This window comes from Sinocyclocheilus anshuiensis, unplaced genomic scaffold (assembly GCF_001515605.1).
Source record: "Sinocyclocheilus anshuiensis isolate Anshui unplaced genomic scaffold, SAMN03320099.WGS_v1.1 scaffold694, whole genome shotgun sequence".
NCBI lineage: Eukaryota > Metazoa > Chordata > Actinopteri > Cypriniformes > Cyprinidae > Sinocyclocheilus > Sinocyclocheilus anshuiensis.
Window position 1 is genome coordinate 522,025 of NW_015542477.1, and position 17,120 is coordinate 539,144.

At 37.7% G+C, this 17,120-nt stretch overlaps 1 protein-coding gene across 1 annotated transcript; it reads right to left on the reverse strand.

Moving 5' to 3' along the window:
* Positions 1-1,246: 1,246 nt before the first annotated feature.
* On the reverse strand, positions 1,247-16,717 carry LOC107693894 (short transient receptor potential channel 4-like). Its single transcript, XM_016493426.1, has 11 exons — positions 16,686-16,717; positions 12,650-13,053; positions 10,003-10,521; positions 7,804-8,149; positions 7,565-7,704; positions 4,855-5,186; positions 4,569-4,764; positions 4,171-4,365; positions 3,734-3,775; positions 3,391-3,480; positions 1,247-2,252 (listed from the first exon to the last, which is right to left on the reverse strand). The coding sequence occupies exons 2-11, from the start codon at positions 13,025-13,027 to the stop codon at positions 1,716-1,718; spliced, it is 2,775 nt and encodes a 924-aa protein (XP_016348912.1). The 5' UTR covers positions 13,028-13,053; positions 16,686-16,717; the 3' UTR covers positions 1,247-1,715.
* Positions 16,718-17,120: the final 403 nt, after the last annotated feature.

Genomic DNA, 17,120 nt, shown 5'->3' on the forward strand with positions numbered 1-17,120 from the left:
AGGAAGTCAAAGCAGAATCAGCTTTTGCACATCGCCAAGTAACACACAGTAGTGGCCTTTTGTTCCAGAATAATTCTGTTTTTGAACAAATCCGTTGAGTGAATGATTCAGTGACTCACTCATAAAGACAGAAGGTTGTTTTGTTCCTGAATGATTCAATGTGTTTGAACGAATCAGTTGAATTAATATATAAATTGCTTGTTGTCACCTACTGGTAACCCGCAGAGAGAGTCACTGAAGCATCCTCACCACTAATGCACAGACTGGCAGCCTGTCTGGAATACACAAAGATCAAATTTTCAGTATTTTTCTATCCCTCTTCAGTGATGTAACTGTTGAAAATCCCTGTGAGGTCAGCTCAGTAGTTCTGGATTTTAGCATTCACAAAGCATAGCGTGTCAGCGCATTGCCCCTTGCTGCAGTGCAAATGACTCGCTGCTCTTTTAAACTTCATTCAAGTGCCCTTGGGCTGCACACTGGACTCTCTAGGGTGCTAATTCAAATAAATTATAGATAGGCCTTTGTATCCTGGTGAAAGATGGAGAATGTGAATCAAATTAAATGGTGAAATCTGCCCACAGTTTAACGTTCCCACCCCATCAAACTGTGCAGCACTGCAGGAGTCTGAGCCTATTTACAGTAAAACCATTACAGATCCTTCATTTACATTAGTATAGTAGATAACCTGATGCTGGTTAAAATATGGCATGCCATGGGTCAAAATCAAATTAATCACAACAGAATTTACCTTAAATCTAATACAACGTTTATTGCTTTAAGTTCTCGCTCACTGTGCTGTTTGAATGCAGTGTGAGGTTTTCTTTTTTTCCCTCAGGTTATGAAAATATATACTGAGTCACTCACAATAATACTCACAATAATACTGAGTCATAGTACAGCATATATTTATTTATTTATTTATATTTGTGCATTAATTCATGATCTGCAATAAGAGGCAATAATCTGTTATGGAAACAACAAGGATAGATGGAATAAGACATTTAGAAGCATAAAGGACTATGTACTGTGCAAACTCTATAATACCATGTTCTCCTTGTTCTTTAGGATGAATACAAATGAGAGGAGGAAGAAACAGACATGATTACATGAGTACATTGTACCATACTGACTTTATGATATGTAGTGTTTACTTTGGACTTTAATCCATGTTTATAAAAAGACACCCTTCATCCAGTTCCTTCTTTTATACAACTGCCTCTTGCTCAATGCAAAACGTGACTAAAAAGGTAAAAAGTTGTAAATATTTGCATAGTAACCTTTATTAAAGATATTTGGTTGCATGACGGTAATGACATCTCTTAACGTTGGAACCACAGATAGCATAAAATGCTAAATCTAACAGAGTAAGGCAGAATGAAAAGTCTAGAATTGCAAGGGGTCGGCTATTGCTCCTTCATATATGATTCAGCAGAAAGGGGAGCAGAGCAGCGATAAACTACAGGAGCATTTACACAGTTGAGAGAGTAAATCACTGTGAATGACAATTTTGGACCCCATATTCTCCTAAAAGTGGCAATCATCCCTGAGCCTCCAGAGCAACACTTGATGTTCAGATCATACAGACACAGCGGCCTGCACTGGACCTTCGCCACAGCTGCTTCTGGGATAAAGAGAGAGTTCGGGAGAACAGCATCTTTCTCTTTCTCTTGCAGCATTCGGAATCTGATTGTTACTTTTTCAGAGTGTGAATGCTGTTATAATCTGCTTCCTTCAGATTCGTTTTCCTCCTTCATCTCTTCATCACACATATAACGCATATATAACATTTCTTCATCCTCTTGCAAAGTCTCATTCATTCCGTCCTTCTCTGTTTCATTGTTTTGGTTCTCGTTTTCTCCCTGTTCGTCATCATCCTGTTCTTCACTTTCAGATTCACCAGCTTCTTCTGACACAGAGTAAATCTCTCCTGGGTTGTTTGGCCCTTTGCGGTTCATTTGATTGCTTACAATATTTTGTGAGACGAAACCATCCGCTAGGCCGCTTAAGCCGCCAGGCTTCCAGGAGTTGGCTTTGGGTCCGCCCTCCTGGATCACAGAGGTGGCGACCTTCTGCAGTCTCATTTTGCCTTTTAGTTGACTTCCAGCTGAAGTAGAATTGCACTTTAGAGGGTTATCAGGATACACTAGGTTTGAAGCTCCTGTGTGCCCTTTTGAGTTCGACACACCAATCTTAGTGCCCTTCACCATTCCCATCACCTCGTAACGGAAGCTTGAGATGTCCTGTTTAAGTTCCTATGGTTATAATAACCACACATTGCTCAGTAAACTATAATGTACAGTTGATGTAAAACAATTTAAGAAAAGTCAAATATAATTAATCGCATCCAAAATAAAAGTTTTTGTGTACATGATATATGTGTGTGTACTGTGTATATTTATATATAAATACACACATATGCATGTATATATTTAGGAAAAATATGTTATGTTTATATACTTAATATATTTATATATAATATAAATTATATGAATATAAATATATACACGTAAATATTTTCAAAATATATACTGTATGTGTGTGTCTTTATATATACATAAGTATACACAGTACACACGCATATTACAAAAACTTTTATTTTGGATGCGACTAATCACGATTAATCGTTGCACTAATATATATATATATATATACACACATACACACATGGGGAAGTCGTGGGCTAATGGTTAGAGAGTTGGACTCGTAACCCAAAGGTTGCGGGGTTCGAGTCTCGTACCGGCAGGGATTGAAGGTGGGGGGAGTGAATGTACAGCGCTCTCTTCCACCTTCAATACCACGACTGAGGTGCCCTTGAGCAAGGCACCGAACCCCCAACTGCTCCCCGGGCACCGCAGCATAAATGGCTGCCCACTGCTCCGGGTGTGTGTTCACTGCTGTGTGTGTGCTCACTGCTGTGTGTGTGCACTTTGGATGGTTTAAATGCACTAGCACTAATGCACTAATTCCAAATATGGGTCACCATACTTGGCCACATGTCACGTCACTCACACACACACATATTTACAGATAAATATTCATTTGGAGTTAAGTTTTTTGTGTAATAAGCAGTGTTTTTATTATAAATCAAAACTTAGAAAATAATTGGTGTTAAATTAAATAAAGCTATATAATAAATTAAATATAATAAGCTGAATAAAATATAAATATTAGAAAATGTTGAAATGGAATTTGTAAGTTTTGGCTTACAACAAAAATAAAGTTATAAAATATTAAATAAATTAAATTAAATTAAATCCAAAAAGAAATCTTAGAAAACTGACAAAAGCACATAACAAAATTACTAAATGTTAAACTAAAGTGAAAATAAAAGTTATGTAGATATGTATGTAAATAAGATATATATATATATATAAAACAAGTACACTTTACCTTAAAGTTCTCCTCCGTTAATCCCTCTTCTTTTTTGGCATCCCTAATCATTGCTGCCACATACCGCTTAACCAGATTTCTAAGTACCTCCTAAAAAAATTAATTAATTTGATTATGAACCGGGAAAAGATTAGACCAAACAAGCAGCCCATAGAGTCTTTCAGAAGAGTCAAAGTGTATTTGAACGGGAGATTAATGTCTAAATTCAGAAGGACTTGAGTTGATTTACACTGTATGAAATAAGAGATTGTGGTGAGCTGGAACCTTTCATCTGTTGATCTGATGCAAAGTGCACTTTGTAGACAGATTTAATGATCAGTTGCTTTGAAAGAGACACCATTACCTGGTACTGGCGGTTTGTGCGGACGTTTTCGGCAGCACGCATCTGAGAAAAAAAGAGAATAGATCAATTGTATTGATTTTTCATGACACCTACTTTGCTATATTACAAGGCAGTGAAAACTTCAGCAGCTCCAATCATTTTGTTCACTGAATCATTTAGCCTCGTTTTGAACATTTTGAAGATTACTCGTCATACAGAGCAATCGTATGACTTCACAAATATGTGATGTTTGCTTTCTGTATATTGACAATATAAATCACCATCTGTCTGGAAAAGAGCAGCATAAACATTCCGATAAAAATCATCTTTTGTTGAAGAAAAAGCACTTCAGAAACATGAGGGTGAATAAATGATGACAGAATTTTACTTTTTTAAGTGAACTAACCCAAATTTGAATATTTATTATAAACAGAAGAGGAGAGCAAATGGCTTATTACCCCGAGTGATCCAAAAGTCTCTGTTCTTTTTCTGTGTTTAATATTGAAGCAGTGGGTCTTGATCCATCTGATGAGGTACCATGCTGATTTTGGACTTGGAATGATGTTGAAGGGAGTAGGCAGCGTGCCGCCCTCCTCAAAGTAGCTCATCCAAAGTTTCGTTCTGGCAAACTTCCACTCAATATCAGCATGGTCCTGTGGAACAACCAAAGAGAAGAGCTGAATATGCCAACTAAACAGTAAACTGAAAGAATTTTTGTAATTCATTTGTCACACCAAAGGGGCATAAAATTAACTAACAAGGCAAAAAGTGATATAAAAAAACTTAAAATATATAAATAAATGTATCATTTTCTAATTGTGCCCAAAAAAAAAAACTAATAATTTACAGCACTTACAGCAATAAGTTGGTAGGAATTATTCATCATAGCAATGAGCATATTAAGAAGCACCACCAGAGAGATGATGCTGTAGGTCCCAAACATTGTGGCTCCAACAAATTCAGTGAATTCGTGTTTGGCGTCAACATTGGTCACATACAGGCTAACAAGACCAAATATAGACCAGAACAATGACTGCAATGTCTCAAACATGCTGGAAAAAACAATCCAAAAACATAATATCACTATTTTACTGCAAAACAAGCTAAATTAAGATCAAATCTATAGATATGAGATTGCCTACGTGGTGAATGCATTGTTCTGCACTGAGCAGCGGATACCCTTGCATTTGACATTGTTAGTATTTTCTACGCCATCAGTTTCATAATAGAAATACAGTTGATTGAGTCCATTTGCAAATGCGAGTAGCACCAGGCAGTAAATGAAGAGGAATTTGAGGATGTCCAGCAGCATTCGGCCGAGAGAGATCTGAAGGGGGCCCAGGTGCGAGTTGGCTGTGAAGAGTGAAATCAGTCGTAGGGAGCTAAATATGTTAGCAATAGCGAACAAGGCCTCGCCCACCAAGGTGGGGTGCCACATCTCCCATATCTTCCGGTGCCCGTAGTTTTCAGAGTGCTGCAGAAAGATAAGTGTTGAGAATTACAGTATCATCATTTCAAACCTCTGGTCAACCTCTTTCCAGTTAAGACTTGACTAATATCTTGTCCTAACCAGTAGGGCTGCACGATTAATCGAATGCGATTGTCATGCACATCTTGTCAGTAAAGCCGGTTCTGTGATTAGTAGTAAATCTCCATCACCTGCTTTCAGATGGAGCAGCATTTACTACACAGAGCCGTAGTTCACTGACAAGCTACACAAAAAAAATCGCAGACGATATAATCGTACTATTATGAAATCGAACAAATCGTTTGCGATCATGACAGCTGTTTGCGTAGCTTCTCAGTGAACTACGGCTCTGTGTGGTAAATGCTGCTCCATCTGAAAGCATGTGAAAATACCACATTTAATAAAATGCTTTTACTCCAAACTCACTTCATAACGTCAGTCGAGTGTTTGAAATAAATCCTTCTGTGAGATGATGTGGCTTCTTACACAGAATAAGGCACGCAACATATTTCATAGTATTCTAAGCAGTGATAAAGGCTGTCGATTAGCATTGCATTATAGATATACTTTATTATAATGAAAATTATAATAATAAGAACTCAGATAAACCATATATTGCCGTAGTCGTGTGTTTATTAGTCACATTGAATCAATATAAGCATTTAAATTTTCTGTTTATTCAGCAACCGCTATAGGCATTTCTTGGGTTTCTTCTGCGGGGCGTATTTGGAGTTTCCGCGCGAGAGCGCCCTCTGGCCTTCGGATGGAGATTTACTACTGATCACAGAACCGTGCTTCACTGAAAGATACGCATGACAATCGCAGCTTCTGTCTAATCGCGATTTCGATTTCATTTCGATTTATCGTGCAGCCCTACTAACCAGGCACAACCCAACACATTTTCCAGTGACAAGTAATATGTTTGTCCACAATGAAAGTCCAAATGTTTTGAATGCAAATCACAGCCAATCAAAAATGCTTGTGCTGTAATATACAGTTATGCGGACCACAACCCAGCACTGGTTAGCAGCACTTTCAACTGGTTAGTAAGTGAGATTTCTACTTGGCATGCAAACATTTGTGCTGAAATTTAATTTTTTAGTAAATTAAATTTCATTTTTTAAACATTTATTAACCCTTTGGTATTGTTCCTTTAGTAGGTACACTTGTATTATTTGTGGACAACACAGACTGGAGACCATAATTGTATAATCATTTTATTTTTATAAAATGAATGTACTATATTTCTTTTCATTAATGTTTTTTTTCTTTGATATTTGGTATTTGGGGATTTCATGTTACTATATTACAATATTCACATCTAAACTATGCCACCAATTTCATTGATGCATTATTCAAGAACCATTTGGTCTATCAAAAAACTCTTGGTAATCTTTTTCTGGCATTGTCTCAAGATATTAGGAGCCAATATGGGAAATGCGGGTAAATGTGGTAATCTGAAGAGACCAGTCTTAGGGTTTTTTTTGACAAACCGTTCAGAAACTAAAGCAAAAATATCTATTTTTCATATCTCCTGACCAGTAGGTAGTACTGTGCCAAAAACTACTGCACATAGCCTCAGGTGATGCTTATGATGACATGTACCAAGTTTAGTCGGAATACACAAAAGTGTTGCCGAGATATAACCTCACATTCAATTGGGCGTCCTCTTCATCGAATTCATTCATGTGATACTCAAGAATGGTTGGGTTTATCAAAAAGCTTTTGATTACGTTTTTGCCAGTGTGGTCTGAAGATGATCTGAGCCAATTTTGGTATAAAAAAATCTTAAAGTTTAAAATGGCAAAAAAAATTTGACCCAAAAATTTGGGGGGGGGGGGGGGGTGGATTTTGCTTCTAAACCTTACAGTTCAGAAGTTATTAGCATAAACATATGTGTAACTTTAGACATTATGGTTTGAATTAGAGACTCCAGATTTGCTGTGGTTAATGTTGAGACTGTCCTCTATCAGTGTGCCAAATTTCACAACTTTTTACCGTACGGTTCTATGGGCTGCCATAGACTAAAGGCAGAAGATGAAGAAGAAAAAGAAGAAAACTAACAGATACAATAGGTGCTTGGCATCAATAATAATCAATTATTCGTGACAATATGAGTGTTTTTAATTAAATAAATGGAGTCTTGGTGAGGATAAGAGACTTTTAAAAACATCTTGAACAGTATTGTATTTTACTGTATATTAGTTTTTTCAATAAATGTTCCAACTGGATTGTTCCAATGCCTGGAATGTACTTTTGACAAATAATAATTCACACATAAAATACCAGGGAAATGTTTCAGTTTGTAAAGCAAAAAGGTAAATTTAAGCCAAATTCAGTTTTTACAAAAAGTGTAAAAGAGTACTTTATTTTTGATTTGTTACCATAATGTAAGTGACGAACTTCAATGAGATGGTGGCCAGATACAGAGAATTCATGACAAAGTCCATGAGGTTCCACCAATCATGAATGTAATCCTGAAAGCCACCGTCCCACATTTGTTTGATCTCAGCCCATACAAATCCTGTAAAGCAAAGAAATTCAAGAAAATGAATCTGCAACTCTTTGAAATTCAAATCAAAATCTGTTCAAATCAGATTTTTCAGCCATAAATACAAATGACCTAAAACCCAGGGTAGGATCATCCATTCCACAGTGGTGGGCTCTGGATGCTGCTTGGAGGACTCATGATTGTTCTCGCGGTCCACGTGTTGGGAGGCCAACAGCAGGAGAAAGAGGAAGGTCAGATAGGAAGCAGTGTGGCATATAAACTTGATGAAGGGTTTCCGGATGAAGAGGCCGTATTGGCTCTTGGGAGCGATCAGGTAGAGCAGCGAAAAGAAAGGGAAGAGGAATCCGATGAACATGCAGGTGATGAACTTGCTGGCCCAATGGCGCCGTCTCCAGCCTGAGAACTCATCGTACCAGCGAGATGCGAGCAGCTGCTGACAGTTTGGCTGTGCTACAAACTAACCACAGAATAATGAAAAGAGATTAAATTGACACTGAATGAACTAAAAGAGTCTCTTACAGGAGTAAATTCACTGTTAACTAAATAAATCAAGACAAACAGTACATGTAATATATACATTGAGTTATTGGGATTTTGCTGAACTTTAATTTAATGATCTGCTTGCATTTTCTCACTGGAATGTGCAGCAAAGCAAAATCATTTTCTGCTTTCTATCATGCATGGAGACTGTCATCACTTTCTGCAGTTGCATAAGAAATGCTCTCTGCAGGAGAACACGAGTAACGGAGCCATGTCCTAATGAGAAACAAGTGCCATTTGAAAAAGAGCAAACAAAAAAGGCACAGAAAGGCTTACAGTAACACATTGTTCTTTTCTCTCAGGCTGCTCTATCTGGTTCTCATCATATCTGGTTTAAATCCCTTTATGGATGTTGCATGAGAGCTTTTCTGCATCTTTTGCAAAACCATCTGGGCTGCACATGGAATCCAGCAAGCCAAACACTGACTTAAACATGTGACTGTCATTTTGTGATGTCAGTAGCAGCGAAATCAGCATACTACATATACTACATATATTTTGTAATTTAACAAATATAAATATGTATTTTATTTATTTCATTTTTCACAAAAGCTATATATTTATTTATGCACTCTCAGAGGGAAAAAATCCAAAAGCTGTCACTGGGGTGGTACATTTTAGGTAAAATGTACTCTTTGCGTACTAATTTGCACTTTTAAGGTATTGAAAAGGTACCACCCCAAAATATATATTTTTTATTACAATATATTATTTATAGTGACATTTTTTTACTTTTTAACAAAAAAACTATCAAATGAAAATATCTTGACCACCTTTTAGGTTTAATTTCTCTTTTTTGGTTCTCTAATTTATGAAAGTCAAATAAGGAGATAGAATGCTTTGGACGTTCAGCCTAATTTGCTATCATCTGATTGTGATGTGGAAGATCTTCCAGAGGAATTTCAATGACTCAGCTATGGAATAATAAGATCCTGGTGGGCTTCTGTTGAATTACATACAGAGGCCACAGGTGAATAAAAGGCTACATCTTCCACAGCTTGTAAGCATCCCTTCTTTCTCCATTTTCAGTCATGTTTAAGCAAGTGCAGTGCAATACAGTACCATACATATGCATGGCAAAGTAAAAGCCTGCAAGTTGATGTATGTCACATAGAAGCCTCTCCCGCAAAGGAAGAAATTTCCTTCTACCTTTCAAACAGAAAGAGCTTGTAATGTTTAATGTGCACAGAAGGGGGCAACATAGATCCATATGTTGCAGCCACTCTGCAGCATCCCTCTAGAGCAGTGGTTCCCAATTACGTTCTTGGATGTCCTCAACACTGCACATTTGGCATGTCTTCTTTGTCTGACACATCTGATTCAACTCATCAGCTCAGCAGTAGAGACTCCAAGACCTGGGCATCCATGTACATGGTTGAGAACCACTGCTCTAGAGGGAATAAACTACCTTCTCGTGGTGAAAATATTCTACTCTAGAGTAGAACCCTTTGGGTCTTTAAAACTCTTTGGGTTTTAAAACCCCAAATTTGCTAAATAGAAAACAACACCGCCTGAAATATATTATCCACAACATGTAAAATACACCAAATTCTCAAATCAACAGTCTTTCAAGCACAGTCCCTGACTACTAACTGAAACAAACAACTATAAACACCAGTGTTTGTCATAATGAACCTTTGTAATACGCTCAAGTGCTGTTCCTATCTGGAGTGATTCTTTTGCGCTACTGCTAATGATCTTGAAGTAGTTGTAGATTGCTTTCAAAGCTCTTGTTGTCCAATGTTGACGTCTGAAGAGCACAAAACTCACCTCTTTCTGGTGGTACTTGATAGCCAGTTTCAACCTGGCGAGATCATTATTCCCTTCATCCTCCAGGAGATTAATATCATCCCTGTAGTTCAGAATCAGTTCGAGCTCTCTGGAGCTGCGGGTTTGGTCAAGGAGATCTTTGGCGAACTGCTTGCACTGCTGGGAAAGCTCTTCATACTCAGACTTGAATTCATTCTCCACCTTGCTGAGCTCCTGGAGCTCCCAGCTGAGCTGGAAGGCTGTCAGGAAGGGGTCTTCGCTGGAGAGGGCGATGAGCGAGGGACTGGCCAGGGCCCGGTAGATGTTGAGACGGGATCGGGAATGTCGCAGGCTGTCCACGTCTGAGCTGGACACGCATTCCATGCAGTTGCAGCGCACCTGGTGGGGCTGGGGGATGGACACACCCTTCTGAACCAGCATCTTGATGATCTCATAGTTGTTGGTGTGAGCGGCCAAGATGATGGGTGTTATGTCAGGGGTAAAATCGGAGAACTGTTTATCCAACAGGATAGGAGGCACCTTGAAAAGAAAGAAATCAGGGTTGATAAAGTTCACAATCAATTTCTTATTTTGTATTTTTGTCTTGTTTTCTAGTATAAATGTGCTTAAAACAAGATGCATCTGCTTGAAAAAGCAGAATTATGATTTTCAAGTTGAATCCTGTCAAATCCTGTTGGAAAATATTTCAAGCATAAACCTCATTAATGGTTGATTTCTCAGAAAACAATACCTTTCCCAGTAGTATCTTATTTTAATTATGTTTTCACTGGAAAACAAGACAAGAATACTGGGTAAGAAATTGATTTGTTGTTAAAGAAGCCACAAGCTCTCATTGTGAACTTTAACCCCAGGATGCTTCATGGTGTCTGTCTCTACAGTAAATTAAATTCCATGCAAGGCAAGGCAAGTCAATTCAGTCAGTCAAGCTTGGCTACACCCCCGGGCAGATATTTTTTGTGCAAGCTATAGATAAACATGTAAACAGTAGCTGATGTCTACTTGAGTCAACCAACTCGTCAAAAAGCTGATTGGCACTTTTAACAGAAAGGTGAGAGATCCGTTCCGCTTGCCACCATATTAAACAGCCTAATTAAATTTCTCACATTCAGTTGTCTACAAGCAGTCTGGGTCCTCCCCCTGTAGCGTCTGTAAATTAACAATTAAAGTGTTGCTAAATGACTGTATATACACTACTGTTCAAAAGTTTGGAGTTGGTAAGATGTCTCTTATGCTCACCAAGACTGCATTTATTTACTGCACTTGTGGACAATAAAGTGACTAAACTTATTTAATTAAAAATATATTACAATTTGAAATACCTTTCATATTTTGAAATGTAATGTATTCATTCCTGTGATGGCAAAGCTGAATTTTCAGCATCATTACTCCAGTCTTCGGTGTAACATGATCCTTCAGAAATTATTCTAATATACTGATTTGGTCTTTAAGAAACTTTTCTTACAATTATCAAGGTTGAAAACAGCTGTGCTTCTTAATATTTTTTTGTGGAAACTATGATGCATTTTTTTCCCCAAGATTCTTCGATGAATAGAAAGTTCAAAGTTCATAGAAATGTCGTAACTTTTGATCAATTTTATGTTTTCTTGCTGAAATTATTCATTTCTTTCAAAAAGAAAACAAATACTGACCTCAAATTTTGGAATGGATGTAGCTATGATAAAATATTACTATTTACTCACACTTAAAAGATGACTTTGGTACATAGTTAAATATACAAGGTAAAACTGAGAAAAAATAATTTGGGCACTATTGTGCTTTGTGTATTATTTGACATATTATGCCATAAATTATAAAAATAAATTGAAACCCAAGTGGGATAGACTAAAACCCATTTTCAAAAATCCAGTTATAATCTGGTTGCAAACCACATAAAAATGTGATCTGGATAAGGCTAGGTAAAATTTCATGTGTTTTTGTTTTGCTGTTCAGACTACAATAAAAAATGCATTTGAGTGGAATTTTCTGTGGTATACAACAAGAAATTTGATTTTTGCTGCCTGTCTGAACAAAGTCTTTAAGATGCTCAATGCATGATTCAATTACTCTGTGCTATCCCACAAAAAAAAAAAAACTGAATTATGTATTTCATTTGCTCAACCAGATATGACAAATTCACCTTATTTTTCTGTGAGACATGGTGGCATGACGATCAATTTGCTACACTGTGTGCCACTGAAGTCATTAGCACTTTATCTGTAGCAGGGGTCACAGCACTTCAAACAAAGTGGAAAATTACTTAATCTTCAGATGCAAGTGAATAGGATAATACAAGTCATCTTCACGGAAAAGCAAGAAAGCACTAAGAAGAGCACTGCTTTCAAACTTTTAATTAAACAGCCAGGTCTACAGGGAACAAATCACATTCAGAGAGGATTAATGCTTTCTCGGGTTCCAGGTATCACTGCGAAATGGTCAGGAAAACTATTTGAAACGCTCTGAAACAGTATGGACGTAATCTGCACATTTACAGTCGCTTCACAAAAGAAGGGATTACCAAGGCAACTGGGAATTCCTGCAAGTGCACGTTGAATTGAAAAGAGGACCCAAGAGATGGTACAGTAGGTGAGACATCAAATTGTTTCGGGTATACAGGAAAAAGTAAATTTGTCAGTGATTGCCATCTTACCTGCATGCCCCCACTGGACTTTTTATGATTCAAAAGCAGCTCCACAGCCCCCACCACTTCCTTTCGTATGGCGTGTAAAAGCGCATCCCCCACGTACACGTTAAAGCTGAGCAGCAACTCAATAATTTCTAGGTTCTCATTCTCAATGGCAATCAACAGAGCTGTCCGTCCCAAAGGGTCGATGCAGTTGATGTTGATTTTGAAGTAGATCTCGGCTTCTATCAGCGCTTGTTTGACGCTGGCATAGTCGCCTTTCTCCACAGCACACAGGTAGGCCTTTTCCAGCGGTGACAGTTCAGACTCGGCTCGAACTATCCGCAGAGGGATCCGGTCCCTGTAGGAGAAGATTTCTGTTCTGCGAAAGTAGAGCTGTGACATTGCTGCTATGCCTTCATGTGAGACAACTGGGCAAGAAGAGAGATGGAAATAGAGAGACCAAGTACAGACAATGAAAGGATGCTGGTAAATGAGGGTAGGAATCATGCATTACAGAGGAAATGGCTCTAAGCATTGCAAACCATCATCTCCACACCCAACATACCATTAGCATGACACTTAGCCCTCATTTGCTTGGTTTTCTGTCGACTTCGAGGTTATGAGGAGGTTATTAGATTTGGGCGTTATGTTGAAGGCCACAATGAAAACCTCAGATACTTCTAATGGGACAAGATCTTAATGGAGTTAAGAGCGCACTTGATGTAGGTTAAGTCATAAATGTATACCATGGACTGGGTTTTTGTTATTTGTCTAAAGGCAAAGCAACTCGGTACATTCAAAAGTCATCATTAACGTTATCAATAAAATGTCTGCAAGGAATTCAACCTGTTGATGTTTTCCCAACAGTTTATGAGGCATCTCATATCCAAATGTTAGGATCAGTTTTGCTTTCCCTCACCACACAAATGAACTCTGAAAATGCCCTCTTGTAAGCTGTCATTTGGATTGATGTAAATCACTAAGACTGCTGTGGGGATATTGTATTTTTGTAGACCAAAACCCAGAAATGAGTTAACAATTTATCACTACCGGTTACATCCACCGGGTCGAATATTGTCTTTCATGCAGTGTGTAATGTAGCTGTATGTGCATGCAAATGATCTGCAAAGTTGTAAAGCCGAAAGTGCGTGATGAATAAAGTTGTTGTCTCCCAAAAGAAAGAACTGTCGTTAATAATTTGAATTCCCACTCCCGTGATGGCTACACGTCATGGGGTAACATGTATAACATAATAACAGTTCATTGTGGGATTCACAAAATGCTTGTTCTTGAAACAGTTCGACAAATAATTGATGTTTATATTTTCTATCGAGCATTCAAAATATGTAACTATGGCAACGGGTGTATCGCTTCTGACATGCGCTGTATGCGGTGGACCAGTCACAAAAGATCAATCGGATCAATCAGAGCAGAGTAGGCTCACAGAAAGGAGGGGTTTAGAGAGACTGAATCTTACAACCGCTTCGAACAAATCGTTGGAAAATGAGGTGATATTAAATGCATATTTTGAAAAACCGAAAACGTTGTTTGACCTTGCATGCATGTAAACCTATTGTAGGAGACTCCCAAAACAATATACCTTAAAAATGGCACAATAGGGGTACTTTAAACACCTTAAATAAGGTATGTGGTTAACACAATCTCAAGATATTTTTACTAGGGATGTCCCAATCAGGTTTTTTGTGCCCCAGATCCGAGTCACTGAATATCTGTTGATAATGAGTCCCAATCTAATACTTGTATTTTCCTATTGCTTGGTGCAAACTTCAAGTACATTAATTAAAGTTATAAAATTATTAAAAATCAATCCAATTTATACAGGGATGTGCAGAGAGTTTCTTCATCACCATGGTATGGTTTGTTTATATCCTATGTTTTTTTTACTTCTGGCAGTTGTATTTAGGCTTTAAAATTCATAAAAGTTGTGTTCATGTATGAAGACTATCATGACCATCAAAACATGCAAGAATCAAAAACTTTTGTTGGTCACAGAGCTTATTTTTGCAATAATCCAAAAGCCAATGGAAAAATCCTATTGGGTCTTAGTTGAGGAAACCAGGGTGATGCTAACTTCTGGGTTGGCCTACAAAAATATGTCATCACTGCAGTGCTCTGTAGGCGAAATGGGTACATTTTGTGTAGTCACTGAAATCTGCATATGTGTCCTCTAGATATGTTATAGATATTTGTCATAATAGGTTCATAGCATCAGGGGACTGAAAATCAATACCTAACCATCCACAATTGAGTCTGCTTGTAGATGATGCTGATGTTTTATGGACAGTGCTTTCTGGTGTGTGTGTTACAGGAACATGCTGTTAAAACATTTTGTTCTTCAACAGACTTAACAGTTACTATTCTTAAACCTCATTGTGTTTTACAGGTCCAAATATATATAAAGTTAAACAAACACTTACACTTGTGACTGGCACTGACAAATATAGTCTAGTGATAAAACATTATGGTCCTCAGTCTACTCGGTGTTCTCGTACAAACTTGTAGACTCATGAGGATCTTCCAGGCTTCTATTGTTACACTCACTGTGTCAAATTAAACAAAATTGTAAAGCCTAAGCTTAATGTTTTGCTATTTTTACTTTTTTTTAAAACCAAGTTACCTAAATTCCTTAAACAACTTTGGAATCAAAATATTACTTATACAGCCTTGCACTAAAGAAGTCAAAGCCTTTGAACATATGAGAACATGTAGGCCTAATACTTATTACTAAAAATCGATATAGATTTAAGCTCTTTTGTCTAATGTTGTTTATGTTGCATTTTGTAAGTCACCATATTAATATGATTATTGTTGCTTCTAGTGAACTTGGACCTTTGTTGAAGTTATTTCTTTATAAAACTGTTTATATTCTACAAAGGTGCTGTTTTATTTTTTTGAGTGTGTGTGGTGAGAATCAATTCTATATTCAATTACTGAGAGGCCACTCACTCATAATTGCTCATACACTATTTGCAATAATTTATTATATTTAAAAAAATAATTTAAGCTAATTTATTTTACTTAATTAAGCAAAAACATAAGATCTGAGTTCAATAAATTGGTTCTGTTCACACTTTAAGAAGACTACCTTAGATGAACTTGATGATAGGCTACAAGAGAAAGAAATGTGATCAACCAAATAAGTGTTTATTTCGAGTTTTAAAGGCGTTTTAGAAACATCTGCACCCCGTAGATTTGAATTCTGCCATTATTTGGTCTATTTATGAACCTTTTACCCAGTGAAGTGGTTTTACTATAATTTACGAGGGCATTTTTATAATGTAGCAGAAGTGGTTGATGAACACAGACAGATCAGTGCGCAGTGCGCTCTTCAGTCTCCACTCATGACTGCCGCAGGCTGTGTCTCAAAATATAGTGAGCTGCCTTCCTTATTTCTGGCCATAGATGTTTTTGTCGCGTTTCGAGTTAGCAAAATGTAAAAAAAAAAAAAAATCCACGCGCATCCGATGCCCAAACATGATGCACATTATATAAAGGTAGGCAACGTGTGTGGAAAGCAGGCTACATTTCATGCGGTGTTGCAGGCTAGTTTAAAGCAGTCTTTAGAACCCAGCAAACGTTGGTCCGACGGCAACGTCGTTTCCCTGGCCAAAAATAGTCGCGGTAGGACGGCATAAATCGGACTTACTTGAGATTGAATGTATCATTGATATTCAAATTCCACAGTAATTCTCTGGAAAAGCGCTTTTATAAAATGGAACTCGTCACTTTACACACAAAATGCAAATTCTGTTGTCATTAGCCTGCTCACCCTTGTGTTGTTCTAAACCTGTATGACTTACTTTTTACTGTGTTACACGAAACTACATGTAATAATAGCCTCAGTATCCATTGTATGGGGGAAAAAAGATGCAACAAAGTAATTAAATGGTGACTGAGGCTGTCATTCTGCCGAACACCTCCATTTGTGTTTAACGTAAGAAAGTCACACAGATTTAGAACAACCTGTGGGTGAGCAAAGAACAGAATTTGCGTTTTTCGGTGAACTGCCCTTTTATGAAATAACGGAATCTCACCTCACCTGTTGGTTTTGGATGTTGCACCGACTCGTGACTGATTCCGTCTAACGTACAACAGCTGCTCAGCGCGAAGAAAACCCATTACACTCCAACCGCCTCCACAGAGAAAAAAGCGCGAAAATGCGCAACGATAGAAATAGAACGGGGGAAGATAATATCCATTTGTAAGCGCAGCGCGGCTCAGCGATCCTCTCATTTCGCATTCAAGATGGAGCTAATCTGCATAGTTTCCCAAAACCAAACATATTTGTTGTGTCTCCAGAAAGTGCATGTGCGAGATCTTTGATCGTTTATCATCTTGCATAGTCGCTTCCCCACGTAGGTTTCATCGCACGTTGGTGTGACGCGTTCTCATCTTTCGTTAAGAGTTATTTTGGTCATTGAAGAGACTTGGAGCGCAAAGGCTCTCTCTCTCTCTCTCTCTCTCTCTCTCTCTC